The sequence below is a fragment of the Cynocephalus volans genome, chromosome 5 (assembly GCF_027409185.1).
Source record: "Cynocephalus volans isolate mCynVol1 chromosome 5, mCynVol1.pri, whole genome shotgun sequence".
In the NCBI taxonomy this organism is placed as follows: domain Eukaryota; kingdom Metazoa; phylum Chordata; class Mammalia; order Dermoptera; family Cynocephalidae; genus Cynocephalus; species Cynocephalus volans.
The window spans coordinates 162,452,699-162,471,470 of NC_084464.1; the positions used below are offsets into that span (position 1 = coordinate 162,452,699).

The following is an 18,772-nucleotide window of genomic DNA, read 5'->3' on the forward strand; positions in this document are numbered from 1 at the left end:
TGCACTCTCAAGAAAATTAAAGAATTAATAATAAGAGATTATCAATGAGATCATAACACAGATTAAAATGAAGAGAAAACACCCAAAATACAGAAGTAATTTTAATTAAAAAGAGCCACGGTGAAGTAGAATGAGAAACAGTACAGAACAGAATTATGCTGCAGAAGTTCAAGTCAATGACGCAGAAAACAAATCTGAACGGTCCTAGCATGTGCAGCAAAAGAACAGGAAAAGATGAAAAACATGGTATTTGGTGATGCTGAAGAGAATAAACAAATATTAAAGAACCAACTCACCAAAAAACAAACAAAACAGTATTTTGAACTAAAGAGAGACTTTTTAAATGATTGAGAAAGCTTACCACATACCAGGCTAAGTATAGTTAGAATATTTACATGTAATCTAGTAAAATAATAAATTCCAAGAGAAAATGGTAGACTTTTATAAATATTCAGAAATGAAAAAGGCAACATTTACTAAGAAAAAAATCAGAATGGTCTCAGTTTTCTCCTTCAAAACATTAAATACAAGAGTATAAAGAAACACATCTATAGAATTTTGTGTGGCAAAGACTGTACCCAAGAATTCTAAACCTGGCTAGAATTTGGCATATTGTAGCAACTCAGAATCCAACTATTCTTATCTTGATATTTTCTCTCCCTGTTCTTGTCAGAAATCTTTCTTGCTTATAAGCTGGAACGACTACTAACAGTGTTGATTAGATAAAAACAAATGATAAATAGAGATATGATTGATTTTGCTGATATGGTGTATCACATTTATGGACTTGTACATATTGAACCAATCTTGCATCCCTGGGATGAATCCCACTTGATCATGGTATATAATTTTATGTATGTGGTGCTGTATTCCATTAGCTAATATTTTATTGAGAATTTTTGCAACTGTATTCATCAAAGATATCGGTCTGTAGTTTGCTTTTTTTGCTGTATCTTTGTCTGGTTTTGGTATCATGGTGATGTTTGCCTCATAGAATGAGTTTGAGAGACTGGCCTCTGTTTCAATTTTTTGGAATAGTTTGCAGAGAATTCTTCTTTAAAGGTTTGGTAGAATTTTATAGTGAAGCCATCCAGTCCTGGGATTTTCTTTGTTGGGAGACTGCTGATTACAGCTTCAATCTCTTTGATTGTTATTGGTCTGTTCAGATTTTCTATGTCTTCTTGGTTCATTCTGGTAATGTGTGTGTGTCCAGAAATTTAACCACTTCCCCCATGTTTTCAAATTTATTGGCATATAGTGTTTTATAGTAATCTCTAATGATTCTTTGTATTTCCAAGGTATCAGTTGTAATATCTCCTTTTTCATTTCTAAGTTTTGTTATTTATGTCTTCTCTCTTGTTTTTTTTTTTACTTAGCCTAGCTAATGGCTTGTCACTTTTATTTTCTTGAAAAATCAACTTTCTGTTTCATTGATCTTTTGCATTATTTTTTGGGTTTGTATTTCATTTAGTTCTGCTCTAATCTTAATTATTTCTTTCTATCTATTAACTTCAGGTTTTGCTTATTCTTTTTTTCCTAGTTCTTTATGATGAAGTGTTCAGGTGTGTACTTGCCATCTTTCCATTCTTCTGAGGTAAACATTTATTAAGATAAACTTCCCCCCCGGTACTGCTTTTGCAGTGTCCCACAGGTTTTGGTAAGATGTGTCATTATTTTCATTAGTTAATTACAATAAAATTTTGATTTCCTGCTTAATTTTTTCTTGGACCCATATATCATTAAGTAGAATGTTGTTTAATTTCCATGTACTTGTATAGTTTCCAGAATTTTGTTTGTATTGATTTCTAGTTTTAATCCATTGTGGTCTGAAAAAACTAGATGATCACCTCTATAGATGCTGAAAAAGCGTTTGACAAAATTCAACATTTGTTCATGGTAAAGACTCTCTATAAATTAGTTATAGAAGGAAAGTATTTCAACACAATTAAAGCCATGTATGACAAACCCACTGCCAATATCATCCTGAATGGGGAAAAGTTGAAAGCTTTTCCCTTAAGAACAGGAACAAGACAAGGATGCCCACTCTCACCCCTCCTATTCAACATAGTATTGGAAGTACTAGCCAGAGCAATCAGAGAAGAGAAAGAAATAAAGGGCATCCAGATTGGAAGAGATGAAGTCAAACTGTTATTTTTTGCAGGTGATATGATCTTATATGTAGAAGAGCCTAAAGACTCTATAAAAAAAACTCTTAAGAGTTGATAAATGATTTCAGCAAAGTTGAAGGATACAAAATCAACACACAAAAATCAGTAGCATTTCTATATTCCAACAGTGAATATGCAGAAAAAGAAATCAAGAAAGCTAGCCCATTTACAATAGTCACCAAAAAAACAAAATCCTAGGAATAAAGTTAACTAAGGATGTGAAAAATGTCTACAACAAGAACTACAAACCATTGCTGAGAGAAATTTAAAGATGGAAAGATATCCCATGCTCCTGGATTGTCAGAATTAACACTGTGAAAATGTCCATGCTACCCAAAATCAATCTACAGATTCAACGCAATCCCCATCAAGATTCCAATGACATTCTTCTCAGAAATGGAAAAAACAATTCAAACATTCATATGGAATAACAAAAGATCACAAATAGCCCAAGCAATTCTGAGAAAAATAAATAAATAAATAAAGCCAGAGGCATAACACTACCTGGCTTTAAACTATACTACTAAGCTACAGTAACCAAAACAGCATGGTACTGTCATAAAAACAGACACACAAACCAATGGAGCAGAATAGAGAACCCAGAAATCAACCTACACACCTACAGCCATCTGATATTTAGCAAAGGCACCAATAACACACTCTGGGGAAAAGACTGCCTTTTCAGTAAATGGTGCTGGGAAAATTGGACTCCATATGCAGAAGAATGAAACTACACCTGTACCTCTTGCCATATACCAAAATCAACTAAAAATGGATTAAATAATTAAATATACAGCCTGAAACAATAAAACTTCTAAAAGAAAACATAGGGGAAGCATTTCAGGAAGTAGGACTAGCCACAGACCTTATGAATATGACCCCAAAAGTATAGGTAAACAAAGGAAAAATAAATAAATGGGATTATATCAAACTAAAAATCTTCTGCACAGCAAAAGAAACAATTAACAGAGCAAAAAGACAATCAAGAGAATGGGAGAAAATATTTGCAAAATATGCATGTGACAAAGAATTAAAATCCAGAATATCCAAGGAACTCAAACAGCTTAACAGCAAAAAAACAAGCAACCCAATTAAAAAATGGGCAAAGGAGATGAATAGGCATTTCTCAAAGGAAGATACAGAAATGACCAACAGATGCATGAAAAAATGCTCAACATCACTCAGCATTTGGGAAATGCAAATTAAAATTACTTTGAGATATCATCTCACTCCAGTTAGGATGGCTAATATCCAGACGAAGAATAACAAATGCTGGCAAGGATGCAGAGAAAAGGGAACCCTCCCACACTGTTGGTGGGGCTGCAAAATGGTGCAAGCCTTTATGGAAAATGGTATGGAGGTTCCTTGAACAATTACAGATAGATCTATCATATGACCCAGCTATTCCACTGCTGGGTATATACCCAAAGGAATGGAAATCATCTTGTAGAAGGGACACTTGTACTCCCATGTTTACTGCAGCACTATTTGCAATAGCCAAGATTTGGAACCAGTATAAATGTCCATCATTGTATGAGTGGATAAAGAAAATGTGGTATATCTACACAATGGAATACTACTTTGCTGTAAAAAAGAATGAAATACTACCATTCACAACAACATGGATGGACTTAGAGAAAATTATATTAAGTGAAATAAGCCAGGCACAGAAATATAAATACCACATGTTTTCACTTATATGTGGGAGCTAAACAAAATAAATAAATAAATGGGGAGAAAAAAAAGACACAACAATCACAATAATTCCTTGAAAATTGTTAATATAAGTGAACAGATATGATGTTGATTGGGGTTGGGGGAGAGGGAGAGAAAAGGAGGAATTGGTAAAGGGACATGAAAATCAACTACACTGTGTATTGATAAATTAATTATTTTTAAAGTATAAAAAAAGACTTTATATATTTCCAAGAAAAAAAAAAAGATATGACTGCTACTGTATCTGTCAATACTACCCTGCCCAGCCTCTCCGACCAAGGCCCTTTCCTTCAGTCACTCAGATCTAGCTTAGATGGCCTCCTTGCTGTGCCTTGAACGTACCAGGCAGATTCCTGCCTCAGGCCCTATGCACTTACTCTATTACCTGCATGGAATGCTTTTCCATAGTCCTCAGCATGGTTCACTACTTCACCTCTCCTAGGTCTTTTCTCAAATGTGTCCCTGGCAAGCCTTGCCTGGCCTTATACTCACACATGCCCAGCCCAACATACCTACCCTGCCTCTCACTTTGTCTGTCTACATTGCACTCATCAACACCAAACAAAGTGCACATGCTATTTATTCATTGTGTTTACTGACTCTATCACCACACTATATAAATTACCAGACGACAGGGCCGAGCCCGTGGCGCACTTGGTAGAGTGCTGCGCTGGCAGCGCGGCGACGCTCCCGCCGCGGGTTTGGATCCTATATAGGACTGACCAGTGCACTCACTGGCTGAGTGCCAGTCACGAAAAAACGACTAAATTACCAGATGGCAGGAATTTGTGCCTAGTTTCTTCCTTGTTTTACCCAAAGAGCCTAGAAGATTGGGAATTCAGTTAATATTTGTTGACTGAATGTTGATACCTGATTAGAAAATTAGTCTATATTAGACTAGGCAATATACGCTGGTTTCAACAAAGAATTTTACAGAATATCACATTATTCTCATAGTTGACATTTCTATACTTAACATCGTCCTAGGTGATAAATTATTGAAAAGAGTGCATAGGAAAACAACTTGGAAAAATTTCTCAAATATGTGGCTTCAAAACATAGAGAATTAGATAGTAGGTTAGATGACAGAAATAGGATTGAGACTCATCTCAATATGGTGAAATGCGTTAAAACAAAATGAAATGAAGCTGAAAAAAATGCACAGTGTTCGAGTTAAAATTCTAAAACAAAATCTGTGGACAAAGAAGTGTTTTGGTTTCCTCCTACTTCACTGGTCTCTCCTTCTTCCTCTCCTTTGCTGATTTTTCCAAATCTTCTCACCACTCAACAACTGGAGCACCCAGGGTTCAGTACTTAGATCTTTACGCTTTCCTCCACAGTTGAGCTCCCTAAGTAATATAATTTAAGTGTCATCATATGCTACAGACTTCCAGATATACAAGGGTACTTCAAAGATTTCATGGAAAAATTTGTATTATCTTTTGTTTCTATTTTCCCACAAACTCTGTGAAGTACCCTCGTATATCTCTACCTATGGACTTTCCTCTTAACTTGACCATACACACAGTTACTTTCTAAATATCTCCAATTCCATATCTGGTAACTCAAATTTAACATGTTGAAAACCAACTTAATAATTTCCCAACCTCACCCCATTCCTCCTGTAGTCTTCCCCATAACATTAAAGAGAAACTTATTCTACCAGGTGCTAAGACCAAAAAAGCTGGGAGTCATTACTGACTCTTCTCACATAACTGTATACAGCCCATAAGCAAAGCCCATCAGTGACTCTTTCCTAACACACCCAGCTGCTGATTACAGTCCACTGTCACAACCCTACTGCTAGACATCATCCTCCCTACTGCTACACTATTGCTGCGTCTCCGTTTCCACCCTCACCTCCTTGTGTGGGCCCCCATTCAGAGTTAGAGTGATTCTGTTAAAATGTGAGTTACATCATGCCACTTGTCCGCTCGATTTACCTGATGGCTCATAAATGCTACCTGAATCTAATCCAAAGGCTATGCGGTAGGTTACTAGGCTGTAAACACCCCTTCTCCATCCCAACCTCATCTCTTGTCACTCTCCCCATTACTCCCCTGCTGCAGTCACACTGGCCTTTGCAGTTGCTGTCTCCTTCTGGCTGATTCTCTAATTCTTTTCAGATCCCTGCTCAAATGTTAACACATGGAATTAACCTCTCCTGACCACTGCATATGTATAAACCCACCCCTAATCCACCGTCACTCTCCATCCCCTTATTCTGCTTTATTCTTCTATGTATTTATTACGCTATTTATCACTGCCTGATATATATTTCTTTTTTTAATAAAAAATATATATATTTTTTTTTTAATTTTTTTTCAACTGTCTCCATCACTTCCTTCTATACTATGACAACCAGAATACTGTCTTTGCTCACCACTGCATCCCCACCCAGCACCTTAGAACAATGCCTGGCACAAAAATGTTCAATAAATATTTTCAACCGCATGACAGGTAAGAAAAAAGAAGGGGAGAGAGGGAAGGAGAAAGGGGAAAAAAAGGAGGAGAGGAACAGGGGAAGAAATTAAGACTTACAGATCTCACTTGACTTCATTAAAAAAATTAGTTTACAAAAAGCTCAATAACCAGAAATGTCCTGTAACTTCTTTAAAAAGCTAATTCTCCCTTCTCTTTGTATCTACAGATACATAGTTTCAAAACCAAGACAGGTATATGTCCCACCTCATTTTGTTAGGGTTGAGACACAATTGGTCTGTAGTGTTATATTATGGCTGCTTTGTTTTTAAAACATATTTAATAACACATAGTTTGTCCAGATAATGTCAACCCAGATCCTAGGAAGGCATATGGAAGAAAAAAGTTTAAAAACTAAGCTGTTTTACTAGAAAAGAATACAATCCCTGTTTAAAGAGCTTGCATATGAAGTAGGATGCATAAGCTTTTCTGAGTTACTAGGAAAGTCAAAAGTAATACTAAACGGATAACAATGAACTGGAAGCCGTTTGTCTATAAGTGAGAAAGTACCTCACAATAATTAGAACTGCCTGGGGGTATAACAACCTACCTCAACAAAGCATGCTTTTTGACAGTGAATGTGTTGGAACAGAAGCCCTGTGGCCAGTCACCATCTATCAAAAGGTCGCCCTAGGTATTGACAAATCTTAATTTAAACAGTGGTATACTATTTCATAAAGCAAATTCTAAGTATCAGTCAAATAAGCATTAATCAAGTCATGGGGTATATTCAGAAAAAAAAAAAACTTTAAAAGATCATGGCAAGTGATATCATTCTAGGTTACCAGCTCATACATTTAGTATTTCTCATTAGAGATGCACTTTCTCCAAATTTGACATAATGTAAGAGAATCTTATAATAGCAAAGAGAAATCTTTATGCATAGTTTCATCACTCTTTCTAATGGTCTTAAAGATAGTATGTGGTATTGTCAGTGGTACTGTCTGGACATATGGTGTCTCTCCTCTCTTCACCTGGAAATGAGACACCAGCACAGTAAGAAGTATGTGCATAATGTTGTTATCCAAATCCAAGAAACCTTGAAGCAACATTTTGCATAAGTGAAATACACAGAAATCTATTAAATAAAAAAGTCTGGTCTTTGTCTATATAATTATTCTCCCTAAATACAATGTGGATTATATTTGAAGGAGTGAGAGGCAATAGCAAAATCAGTTATGAAACAACGATATAAAATCTTTATATTCTGCGACACTGGAGGCTAAGGGAGAGCATTCCACCAAAAAGGTGAAACAGAGTTAACATACTGACATAAGCAAGGTATTAGAGTACAATTCTAGTCTTTGCTGTCAAGAGAAGAGGATGCAAGGAAAACACATGTTTGGGTTGAAACCTCTTATTTGGGGTCTTCCTCCAATCTCCCTCAAAAAGAGCAAAGAAATAACAACAAAGTCTAAAATCGGTTCAAAGTCATAAAGGTTAAATTGAGGGTAGGCATTTTCTATAAACTAAAGTTAGTTTGAGCTTAAAAAATAAAAAGATTACCGGTGAGTAAATAGCAGTTTTCTTCCCACTGGCCCTTGATTTAAAAACATGTGGTGCTACTTCAGAGATCTGAGATAAGAGGGTACTTCAAAAAGTTCATGGATAGACTTGTCTGATCTTTTAATTCTATTTTTTCATGAACTTTTCAAAGTACTGTCGTAGCAGCTTTGTCACTATCAACACCCCAATATTTATGACCCCGCCCAAGTATACTTGTCAGAATTCCCTTTTATCCTCAAGCATCATTTTTTAGCATTTTCTGCTGCTCCTAGCAGCTGCCAAAATTTTAGGCTGACCCCTCCACCTCTTGATACATCTTGGAGCACCCAAATTTGGAAATTCTCTGTGTGCTGTGTAAGTATAAAATTAATAGTGAAGGCACCCAGTAAAACCCTGTGACTCACAGAAACCTTAAGAGTCTCTTAAGTTGGACAGAGGGACTTCTACCTAGTCCCCAGCCCCTATCTCCCAGCCCTGGCCCTAATCATTTTATAGATTTCCTCCTTCAGATGATCAAATATAAAGAAATACATCTGCATATGTGATTTTATTAAGAATTCAGTTTATATCTTACAAGAAAGAGTGATTTCTTACATAAGGTTGCATCAGGTACAATTAAAACTGATTATTTTCAATATTTAATTCACATTTAAGGTCTTTATATACAGGAAACAAGGTACTTTTCTCATATGTAATTAATTGTTATTATGTAGTATTAAACAGAGTATGCTAAATGCCTTCAGAACTCATCTCCCATAAGTTTTCAAGTTTGCTAAGTCTCTTAAGTTAACACTAAATATTTCTGTAGGATAGGAAAATAGTACATTTAATATTTCTAAAAGTGCTGAGCAATGTCATGCCTTCAATACATGAGTTGTCATCTTTTGCTTTCCCAAAAAGAAGGTGCGTGAACTCAAAGGCAGCGGTTAGACAGGTAACATACATGAGTAGAGTTGGCTCAGTGGAGGATGGTGGGAAGTGGACAGCATATGATGCACCTGAAGGCGGCTTCTGCTACTGGGCCTTGGCAGATTGTGGCAATGAGGGAATGCTGTGTCAGTGTGGCCTTATCTTCTGGTTTTTCATGTGAAGCCGGAATCCAATCTTTATGTGCAGTCTCTCAATTTCTAAATGTTGGCCACTGATTCAGAAGACCTCATAAGCATGTGCAGGCCAAACAACACACACTTGTTAGCTGTACTCAACCCTGAGGCCTCCAATTTGCAACCTGTCTCTCTACTGACTTTATTCCATATTAATGAATGATACTTTGGTGAGGGCACCCAGTCTTTGCCATTATTTTTCTAATACTTAAACATGTTAGATCACTGAAAAAATGTATAAAAGAATTTATTTCCTATATTTAGTAGTAGAAATTATATTCACATTACTTACCCTGCTGACTTCCTTAGGAGCCGATTCATCTGGGGGACAGAGAAGGAAGGGGGAAGAAACACAATTAGAAACTCTCGAGCAGGTTCTGAAATATACAACATGTCATTTGCTCTCAAATAACTTGAAGTCTTTTTTGCAATGCTTCCTCTTACAAAATCTAAAACGTTGATTTTAAAACACTATAAAGTTAAGAATATTCCCAACGCAAAGAGGTGAAAAATGTTCGAGGTGATGAATATACTAAATACCCTCGTATGATCATTGTTCACTGTATAAACGTACTCAAATACCATATTCCGGCCAATTTAGAAAAAATATAAAAAGAAAAAAAATTCAGAGACAGAAGTTGATTAGGTGTTAGCAGACACAGGCGGGAAGGAATAATGAGAAGTTATTTCTTAATGGGTACAGAGTCTATGTTTACGATGACAAAAAATTTTGGAAACAGGTAGAGGTGGTGGTCATACAGCACTATGAAAGTAATTAATTCCACTCAATTTTACATTTAAAAACACTTAAAATGGTAACCCTTATGTTACAAATATTTCATACTACAATAAAAAAAGCAAAAAAAATAAGAGTATAAAAAATTTATTTATTTATTTACTTATTTATTTGCAACTGACCAGTACAAGAATCATGCCCTGATAAATATAAACAAAGAGTTAGAAATATACATCAATTTTTGAGGAGACATGAAATATCCCCACCACCACAACCACCATTTTCCAGATTAACTTTTTAGAGTTTCTAAAATGGAAATGCCTGCAAATACAGCTACCCTGTGGTATATTCAACTACACGTACCTAAAATGGGGTTTACAACACTTGCATGATACAACCCACATGAATATCTCAAAGGACCATTAACATTTGCACCATAAGGGTTAATTACAGCAGATCTAGAGAAGGCCTCAGCTGTTTTGCTGAAGTAAGAAATGTGGCATAAAACACACCCTCTGATAGGGTCTGGGAAGTCAGGGCTATTTGTAACAGCTTGTCAGAATTGTCTGTTGGTAAAGTGAGGCTGATGGCTTGCACCTGGTCTAGGTGAGATCCCCTGGAGGACTCTTCCACTGGGGCAGGCTACAGGCAAGAAAATGTTTGTGTGACCAACAGGGTATAAAAAGCAAGCTGGCAGAGACTCCCTTTAGGTCTGCTGGTTCTGAAGGCCCCTCTCACAGGCCACTGGTTCTGACCCAAGAGAAAGTGTGCTGGTGTGGGCCTAAGAGAGGAAGGACTAGTAGAGCACAATTCCGCCTCTCTAGACCTCTTGCTGGGAGGCAGCCTTTGATTTAATGCTGTTGCAATATAGTGTCTTTTTCCTGAAATAAACTAGATTTGCCAAGAATTGTTGTTTGGAGTCCTGTGTCTTCTTTACCAAACAAACCCTGTCTGCTACTGTCACTGCACACTTAACATGCCAAAAATTGAACATAGTCTCTGTCACTACAAAGCACAGTCTAATTTACCTTGACACAGCCAAAAATATGCCCCACATCTCTCTCCCAAAAGTTCAGACAAGGTTGTGATTCTGCTTTCTCCTTCAATATCCATATTGACTAAACCACTGATTCCTGTTTCCTCTTTAATCTTTCTCAGAAGTACGGCTTACCAGCATTTCCACAGATGACACCAAGTCTAGTCTCAAATTACATATCCACCAGTAGCTTCCAAGCTGGTCCCTGAATCCATATCTGCTCTGGCAAATCATGCCTATGCCTGCGCACATGCACATGCACGTACACAGGCACACCCTCTCTCACCCAGTTTGTCTTTTAAAAATCTATTATGCCCCTCAAATGCTTCAGAACCTAAAGTAAACTAGATTTCAACACTGGCTACACATTGACTTTACCTAGACACCTTTAAAAAGTACCAAGCTCAGTGCTATCAGATAACAGGTGTTCAATAAACAGTATCTATTTTTGTATTTCTATATTAATACACATTTGTTTATATATTTTCTTATAACTTGCAAAATGGTTAGAGTATTGCATCAGATTCCCCTAAGAATGTAATGATGTTATAGAAAAAACATTTATTTTATTTTCTACATTAAAGTCAAATCACAGAAATATTTCATTCACTCTTCAGTTCCTAATTCCTTATCCTCTCCTGACTGCTCTGAAGATGGGACTGTTTAGTGTAATCCTTACAACAAACTTATTAACAAATTCTAAAGTTATAGAGACAAATGCTTTTGTTTTTTAAGTTCTTATCTAAGAAATTCAATGAGCATGACTGAAAAAGTCAAACTGGACTAAAAGCATATAACAAAAAACTTCATGGTGTGAATAGGCTTAAAATTAAGAACAGAGTTAATGAAGCCATGACACGTTGAAATTTTCTACTCTCCACCAACCATCATTGAAAGTTAGTTCCGGGAAAAATAGTTTGAATGTCCAAACATCTGTAAAAAAATGTTCCTTTGGTTTTTTCTAACTAAGACTTGCTTAGTTAGTACTTGCAGAACTTCAGTGTGTGTAGGATTCCCTACTGCTATGTATTTAAGAAACCAAATATTTTTTGATTTATGGGCAATTTAAACATTTGAAAGAAAAATAGATGATTTCTAAATTTTCTGAATTTTTCACCTTATGAGCTTATTTAGAAATGTATTCTCTATCTCTTCCTCCAACTGAGCAATCAAACAATTTTTGTTAAATGAATGTCAAGTCTATTGTATTTAAGGAATACAGTATTCTAGCTACCGGAGGAAATTAATGAACACAGTGAAATCTGCTAGGTCAGACAAGCCTCTTTTCCATTTCTTATATTTGGAACTTTTCATTTAGTTGAACTCTCTTGCCCAAGAAAAATTTAACCATGTTGAAGACAATACCTCTAATTTCTCTTCTGCAATGGAGTAGCACTGTAAGAACACATATAAGAGTCAGTGTCCTTACTAACTTAAGAGTCTGGACCATGGTTTGAAGACTGAACCTGCAGTCACTACCTGTACAACTCTGCGCAAGGTACCCAACTTCTTTTGCCACCTCACAAGTCTGAAGTGAAATAACCTAACAATACAAACTGTTACTGAAAATGATTTTTTTTCCTGCAAAGACCTATTTCAAAGTAACAGAAAGGCAAGAACACCCCTTTCCACTCCTGCAGTTCATGACTCCCTGCCACTCATACACAAATTCCAGGTTAAGAACCAGGACTTAGAATGTTGCCTTTCCTGTACACTTCCAGCATGCACTCATGATTGAATCGCTGGAATGACATTTCACACAGTTCAGCAATAAAGCTCACTTTAAAATAAAAGGGCAGGAGATCATGAGAAAGGAGGAAATTTCCATGGATACTAAATTTTGAATCATCCAGGAGCATCAAATTTGCAACAAAAAGGTTCCCAACAGAAGACACTTCTTTTTATTCTGTGCAGGGTTCTGTAAACATTTGTTCGACAATATTTACTGAGGAATCACCATGTGCCAGGCACTTATCCCTATTTTCAAGGAGCTGCATTCTAGTGGGATGAATAAACAAAAAAGCAAATAAATAAAATAACTTCAGAAAAGTAACGACTGCTTAGTAAATTTACTTTTTAATAAAAGAGACAGCATCTTCAATCCAAACATCATTTTAATAATTTTTAAAAGACTGAGCAATAATAGCTCACAGGAAAAACTCCCTAAGGGGATTTCATAGTAAGTATAATTTTACAGTATATACTCAATGGTGTATCTTTCATGGTAAGTACTGAATTTTCAACATTTTGTAAATCTTTATACATGTACATATTTATACTTTTCTTTTTGTAATCACATTTGATATTTCTCTGATATGAGATAGGATTTCAGTAATGGATCCAAATTTACAAGAGCTCAAAGTAATTCTTTTGTGTTGGATGATGTGATAGCTTTCATGTAGCTACCAATTTGGTCAAAGTCCTGCGCTGCTTGTATATTCTTTACTCTGCATTTAGCTTTGAGGTAGAGATCCCAGAAATAGAGGTGGGGAAAATTCCACTAAACCTCACATACTTTAGAATCAACAAAGAATTACTAAATTTCCTTGCTATTTGACTCATAAAAACTATAGACAAAAGTAAACAACATTAAAGAAATATAAAACATGAGAAAAAAATTAGAGTAAACAAGTTTAGTAAATTACTAGAGATATAAAAAAGATCCATTTAAAATCAAGAATTAAAGAGTAAAAATGGATTTTGATTTATTCTTATAATATGTAAGTATATTTTTTACTTTTTGATTTTCTATTTACTTATTTTTATTGGAATATAGTTGATTGTACTTATCTGTAGAGTACAGCATTGAATATCAATACCTGTGTGCAATTTGTGACGCTCAAATCAGAATAATTAGTATATTCAACATTATACAATGTCATCAATTTTCATGGCCCTTTACTAATTTTTCCCTACCCCTCCTCCCCTCTCTCTTTTCCTATCTCTGGTAACCTCAGTTTTGTTTTCTTCTTGTGAAAGTATAGCCTATTATTGTGATTGTTGTATCTTTCTTTCTTTTTTAATTTATTTTGGTTTTTGTTGTTTTTCTTTTTTTAGCTCCCACTTATAAGTGAGGACATACAGTATTTCTCTTTCCGTACCTGGCTTATTTCACTTAACATAATTTTCCAGCAATTCCACTGCACTCAAAGGAATGGAAATCATCATGTTGAAGAGACACCTGTACTCCCATGTTATTGCAGCTCTATTTACAATAGCCAAGAGCTAGAACCAACCAAAATATACATCGTCAGATGACTGGATAAAGAAAATGTAGTATATTTACACAACAGAATACTATTCTGACATAAAAAAGAATGAAATACTACCATTCACAGCAACATGGATGAACTTAGAGAAAAATTATGGTATTTTTAAATTTTCTAATATGTCTTCCTACTAAAAAAGGATTGGAAAAGGTTTACAATTAAAAATATAGACACAACATTATCCAAAATGCAGCTGCTAAAAATGACGAGTGTTTATATTTATTTACATGAAAAGTTGCCCACGATTGGTTAAGTTAAAAAGAATAAAAGTAAAACTATTATATAAGCCCATGCTGGGTAAAAAAAAAAAAATGTATTTAATCTATATGTGCATGTTATACTCATTTTACAAATTATATATACGTACAGACACAAATCTGTTTCAATTATAAATTACTTTTTCTGAAGGATACTATGCTATCTCATAAGTCTGAAGTAAAAACTATATCTTAATATATATTTTTATATATAAATGTAAATGTGTGTGTTAATAGTATCTTTGCATGCTGAGATTATATGATGTTCCCTTTTTTCCACTGCACATTTCTGAATTTTTACAATCATAATAAACTACAAAAAACTGTAATTTAAACATGTGGGTCTTTTTCTCCACTTTTACAAGGTGGATACCAGAATATCAACTTTCAGTGCATGTGAAGAGGTAGAAATGCCAAAGAACCACCATGCTTCCAGGAAGCCTAGTAGAGTTATTGCATCTACCTGCAGAATCCCATTGTGGCCACACAGAAAGAAGTTCCCTTGCTGTTCCTCCTGGAACACTGCAAAGTGCAGCCTCCTAATACCTAGACCTGCTCACTTGTTCTGTGTGCTTCGGTGCTTGCCCCAGGTGAGTCAGGATTTGCAATGTGAGCACAGGAGGAGAACAACTCACTAATGCCCCCCCTGGTTGGTTCAGTCAGGACCAGGAGTAGAAACCCTACACTGTGAGATTCAACCAGGATGTCCTGGTATTCCCTAAACAGAGAAGAAAGAGGATGCACATCACTGCTACATTTATAATCAGAAAAAATGCCATTTTAATATGACCAAGAAAAAGCAAAACCTATTAGCATAGAAAATACAAAGTCAACAGTAAAAAGAGAACAAAGGAAATCATATCTAAAAATCTATGACATAAGATTTAAGGACAATACCATTTCTATTACCCAAAGTAAAGCAGAAAATTATGGGAGATGTGATTTTGATTACTTAATGTAAAATAAACAACTGCATTATAAGAGATGTAATCTTTCCTTGGCCATGAGCTCTACAGGAATTTGACATGGAGGCTTTTACAGGAATGATACTGTGCTTGCCATTTGCTTTACACATATGAAGGTGTTTCAAAATTTGGTCTTTTTTTTATATATTGCCACTCAGGAAAAGCTTAAATCTAATGTTAAAACTATGCACCTCAAGTTCTATGATAAGCACGTTAATATTACATGCAAAGTAACAAAGAATAAAGTGAAATGGTTTGATTAATGTAATAGGGAAGAAATTCAGAATATAAAGGGGAGGTAATCATTTAATGCCAACATTACAAAATAGGACTATAAGCCACACTTTGCATTCCAAATTTTAAATTGTGATTTTCATATGACCTAATTACAAAATTCAAAAGAATGTATTTTGAAAAATTTCTACTTTTTAAATTGATTCCCAATTTCTTTGAAGTTTAACATGAAGTTGTTTTTACTAAGTCTTCCATGGAAAAGTTTTCTGCTTTCAGTGCTCATTCCAAAGGATAAGAAAAGAAGTGCGAGAAGTTACACATTGGTACTATGTATGCAGAGAGAAGAAACACTGCCCAGGACATAGAGACCTTTACAATCATTAGAAAGACTTCACTGTGCCTCTCATCCTTCAAGACTGACCACCTCACTTTGCCTTTCAGGTTTTGTAGGTATTCTAACACTCTTAAATGGAGAACACCTGTCTTTCTCATAATGAGGGCATGGAAATTAATAAACCAGCCATCTCTTCTATATATTTCTATCCCTTAGGAGTTGAAGCAGCCCCACCCAGCCTCCTCCAGCCACTGCTGGCATACTGGTACAGTGGTGGAGCTTATGTAAAGACAGCCATCTGTCATCTAACAATGATGCGATCTTAACAATCCAATCCACAAGTATTTATCAAACATCTAATATGTACCGGATACTGAGCAAATGTCTCAGTTGGTCCAACCAAAGTGAAGAGAAGGACCGAAATTTCATGGCTTTGAGAGAAACACAGATAAGGAAGACTCTAGGCCTAGTTGGTGGTGGCAGCCATCCTATAATCATGTGGGGTGTCAACCTGAAATTAACAACAACCCAGCAAGGAAGACAGATGAGGGAGGGAGAGAGGGAAGGAACGATAAAGAGATAGAAAGAGATGGAGATGGAAAGATAGAAATAAAGGGAGAGAGGGAGGAAGAGCGAGAAGGAGAGAGGAAGGGAGGAGAAGAGAGAGAGCATTTGAGTCTTTGGGGACATTTCTGACCATATTAATCAGCCACCCTTGAAGCCTATCTCACCTAGGGACTATTTAATATGTGAGACAGTTAATTTCCCTATTGACTTAGCCAAATTTACCTGGTAAAACTAAAAACACTCAAGAGAGCATTAAAAAGACAACAAAATGTTACTAGGATATTTTACACCATTAAATTAGTACAGTGTTATTAAAGTAAAATCTTCAGAAATTTCTCCCATTCCTCCCAAATAATAAACAAATTCCTTTGCTTAGAATTTCAGTCCTCGTGACCTAGTTCTGCTCTATTTTCCCAACTGGAGCGTACAACACACAAGACTCCCTTCCTACTTCAATACAACTGGTCTCACTAGATCCCCAAATATGTTTATAGGTTTTGTTTACTCTAAACTCAAAATCTTCATACTTTCAAACCAATATTTACTGAGCACTTAACGAAGTGCCTGGCACCATTCCTGGTGCTTAAATATCTTGGAAAACAACAACAAAAAAAAGACAATAATCCTTATTTTCGTGAAGCTTTATTCTAAAGGCAGGAAACTATCAACAAACATGATAAATAACTAAATTTTATAGTAAGTTGGAAGTGGTAAGTGCTTTTTGGGGTGGTGAGATCAGAAGGCAATGGTGGGGGTGGATGTAGTATTTGAAAAGGTATCTATAGTAGGCCTCCTCAAGAAATAAGCTAAAGAAAAATAAAAAAGTAGCTACTTAGTGAAGAGTACTCCAAGCACAAGGATCAACTTGAGCAAAGACCCCGAGACCAGACAGGAGTGTGCGTGTTGTATTCTTGTCACAGGTGATGGCCTCCTTCCTCCCTAACAGTAAGTCTTTGAAGACTCAGCTCGACTTCTAGTTTTTCCATGAGGTCTTCTCAAGAACCACAAGCCCACTGATCTCTCTTTTCTCAGAATTTTTATACGTTCTTTTCCTGTTAAGAAAGCACAGTACTACAGAAAAGGTTTGGGCCATAATCCCATATGACCAAAATCCCTAAAGTCCAAAATCTCTAATGTCTAAAATCCCCAAAATCATAATCTTGAAAGGTCAAAATCCCAAATGTTGAAAACCTGAAAAAGGAGTCGTGCGGAAGGGGTTAGTGACTTTTATTTTTTATAATTTGCTATCCTATGTATTTCATCTTGACATCACTTCCAATACTAGAGGTAAAAATTGTGTGAAGACTTTTAGAAAGTTCTAATTCACTTTAGGAATTTTTTGCAAATTTGATTCCATGGAAGTTCATTATCACAACATTGACTTTGTGTGTAAGCACTGTGTGTGTACATAAAAACATTCAAACTTTCTCAAGAAATGAAAAGATGTCTTTTTGTACATCTGCATTTGCGAAAGAGAAAATTTCTCAAAATCTTATCTCTTTGGGCAACTGCATGTGCAGTGGAGACACATCACAGTTTCTGGTCTATCTCGCCAAAAGACTTCGGCTGTCTGTCAGAGTATTTCAGATGACCGCAGTTATAAAGCTGGGTACACACAATTATCAATATGTAATTACACAATAGTAATATGCATTTATACATTTCACTTTTTGACCTGTTTCTTTATTAATACAGTTCATCTGCTCATAACTGTTATACCCGTAATACTGTGGTTAATAGACCTGAGTGTTTATGAATGCAAAAATATGTATATTATTATTGCCTATTTTATTGTATAAAGAGGTCTATAAAGTGTTTTGTTGTGTTTTTATATGTTTCTCAAATAAACACCCTTTGAAAATGTAAACAATGTCTTCTAAAGAATTTTTTAATTATTTTTTTCCATAATTATATTTTCTACATTTTGATGTTTCAGGATTTTGGTTGGCATCACTATAGAAAATAAAGAAGATAAGTTTGGAGTCAGAACAGATCTCTTTTCAAATCTCAGCTTCCCTTACCAACCATATGTTGGTTTCCTGACCTTTACAACTTGCTTGCTTCATATTTATAAAATGAAATAATTTAAGATGATGTTAGGGCTAAATGAGATAATGTACATAAAATTCTTGCACAGAGCAGGTTCTCAATAACTTGTAGTTTTGTTCTTCCTCATTCAACTGGGCATTAACAATACTTTGCCTTCAATTGTTAACTAGATACATATAAGGGTCTTTACTTCTTAACTAAACATAAAGTTCTTGGTGACAAAAGACCACATCTAATATTTCTTTTACATTACATTCCAAAAATGATTCTGAAATGATTAAAATACATACATTAATGCTTTTGCATAGAGTTTTTTTCTTCAGCCAGCAACAGAGTGGTAAAATGCTAGAT

At 35.5% G+C, this 18,772-nt stretch overlaps 1 protein-coding gene across 1 annotated transcript in view; it reads right to left on the reverse strand.

Annotated features, from left to right (window-relative positions):
• Window positions 1–18,772, reverse strand: part of PDE10A (phosphodiesterase 10A) — a 307,572-nt gene that overhangs the window by 121,648 nt on the left and 167,152 nt on the right. The window contains exon 3 of the mRNA XM_063098382.1: window positions 9,267–9,295. Coding sequence (XP_062954452.1) covers window positions 9,267–9,295 — 29 coding nt within the window. The remainder of the gene's footprint in view (window positions 1–9,266; window positions 9,296–18,772) is intronic.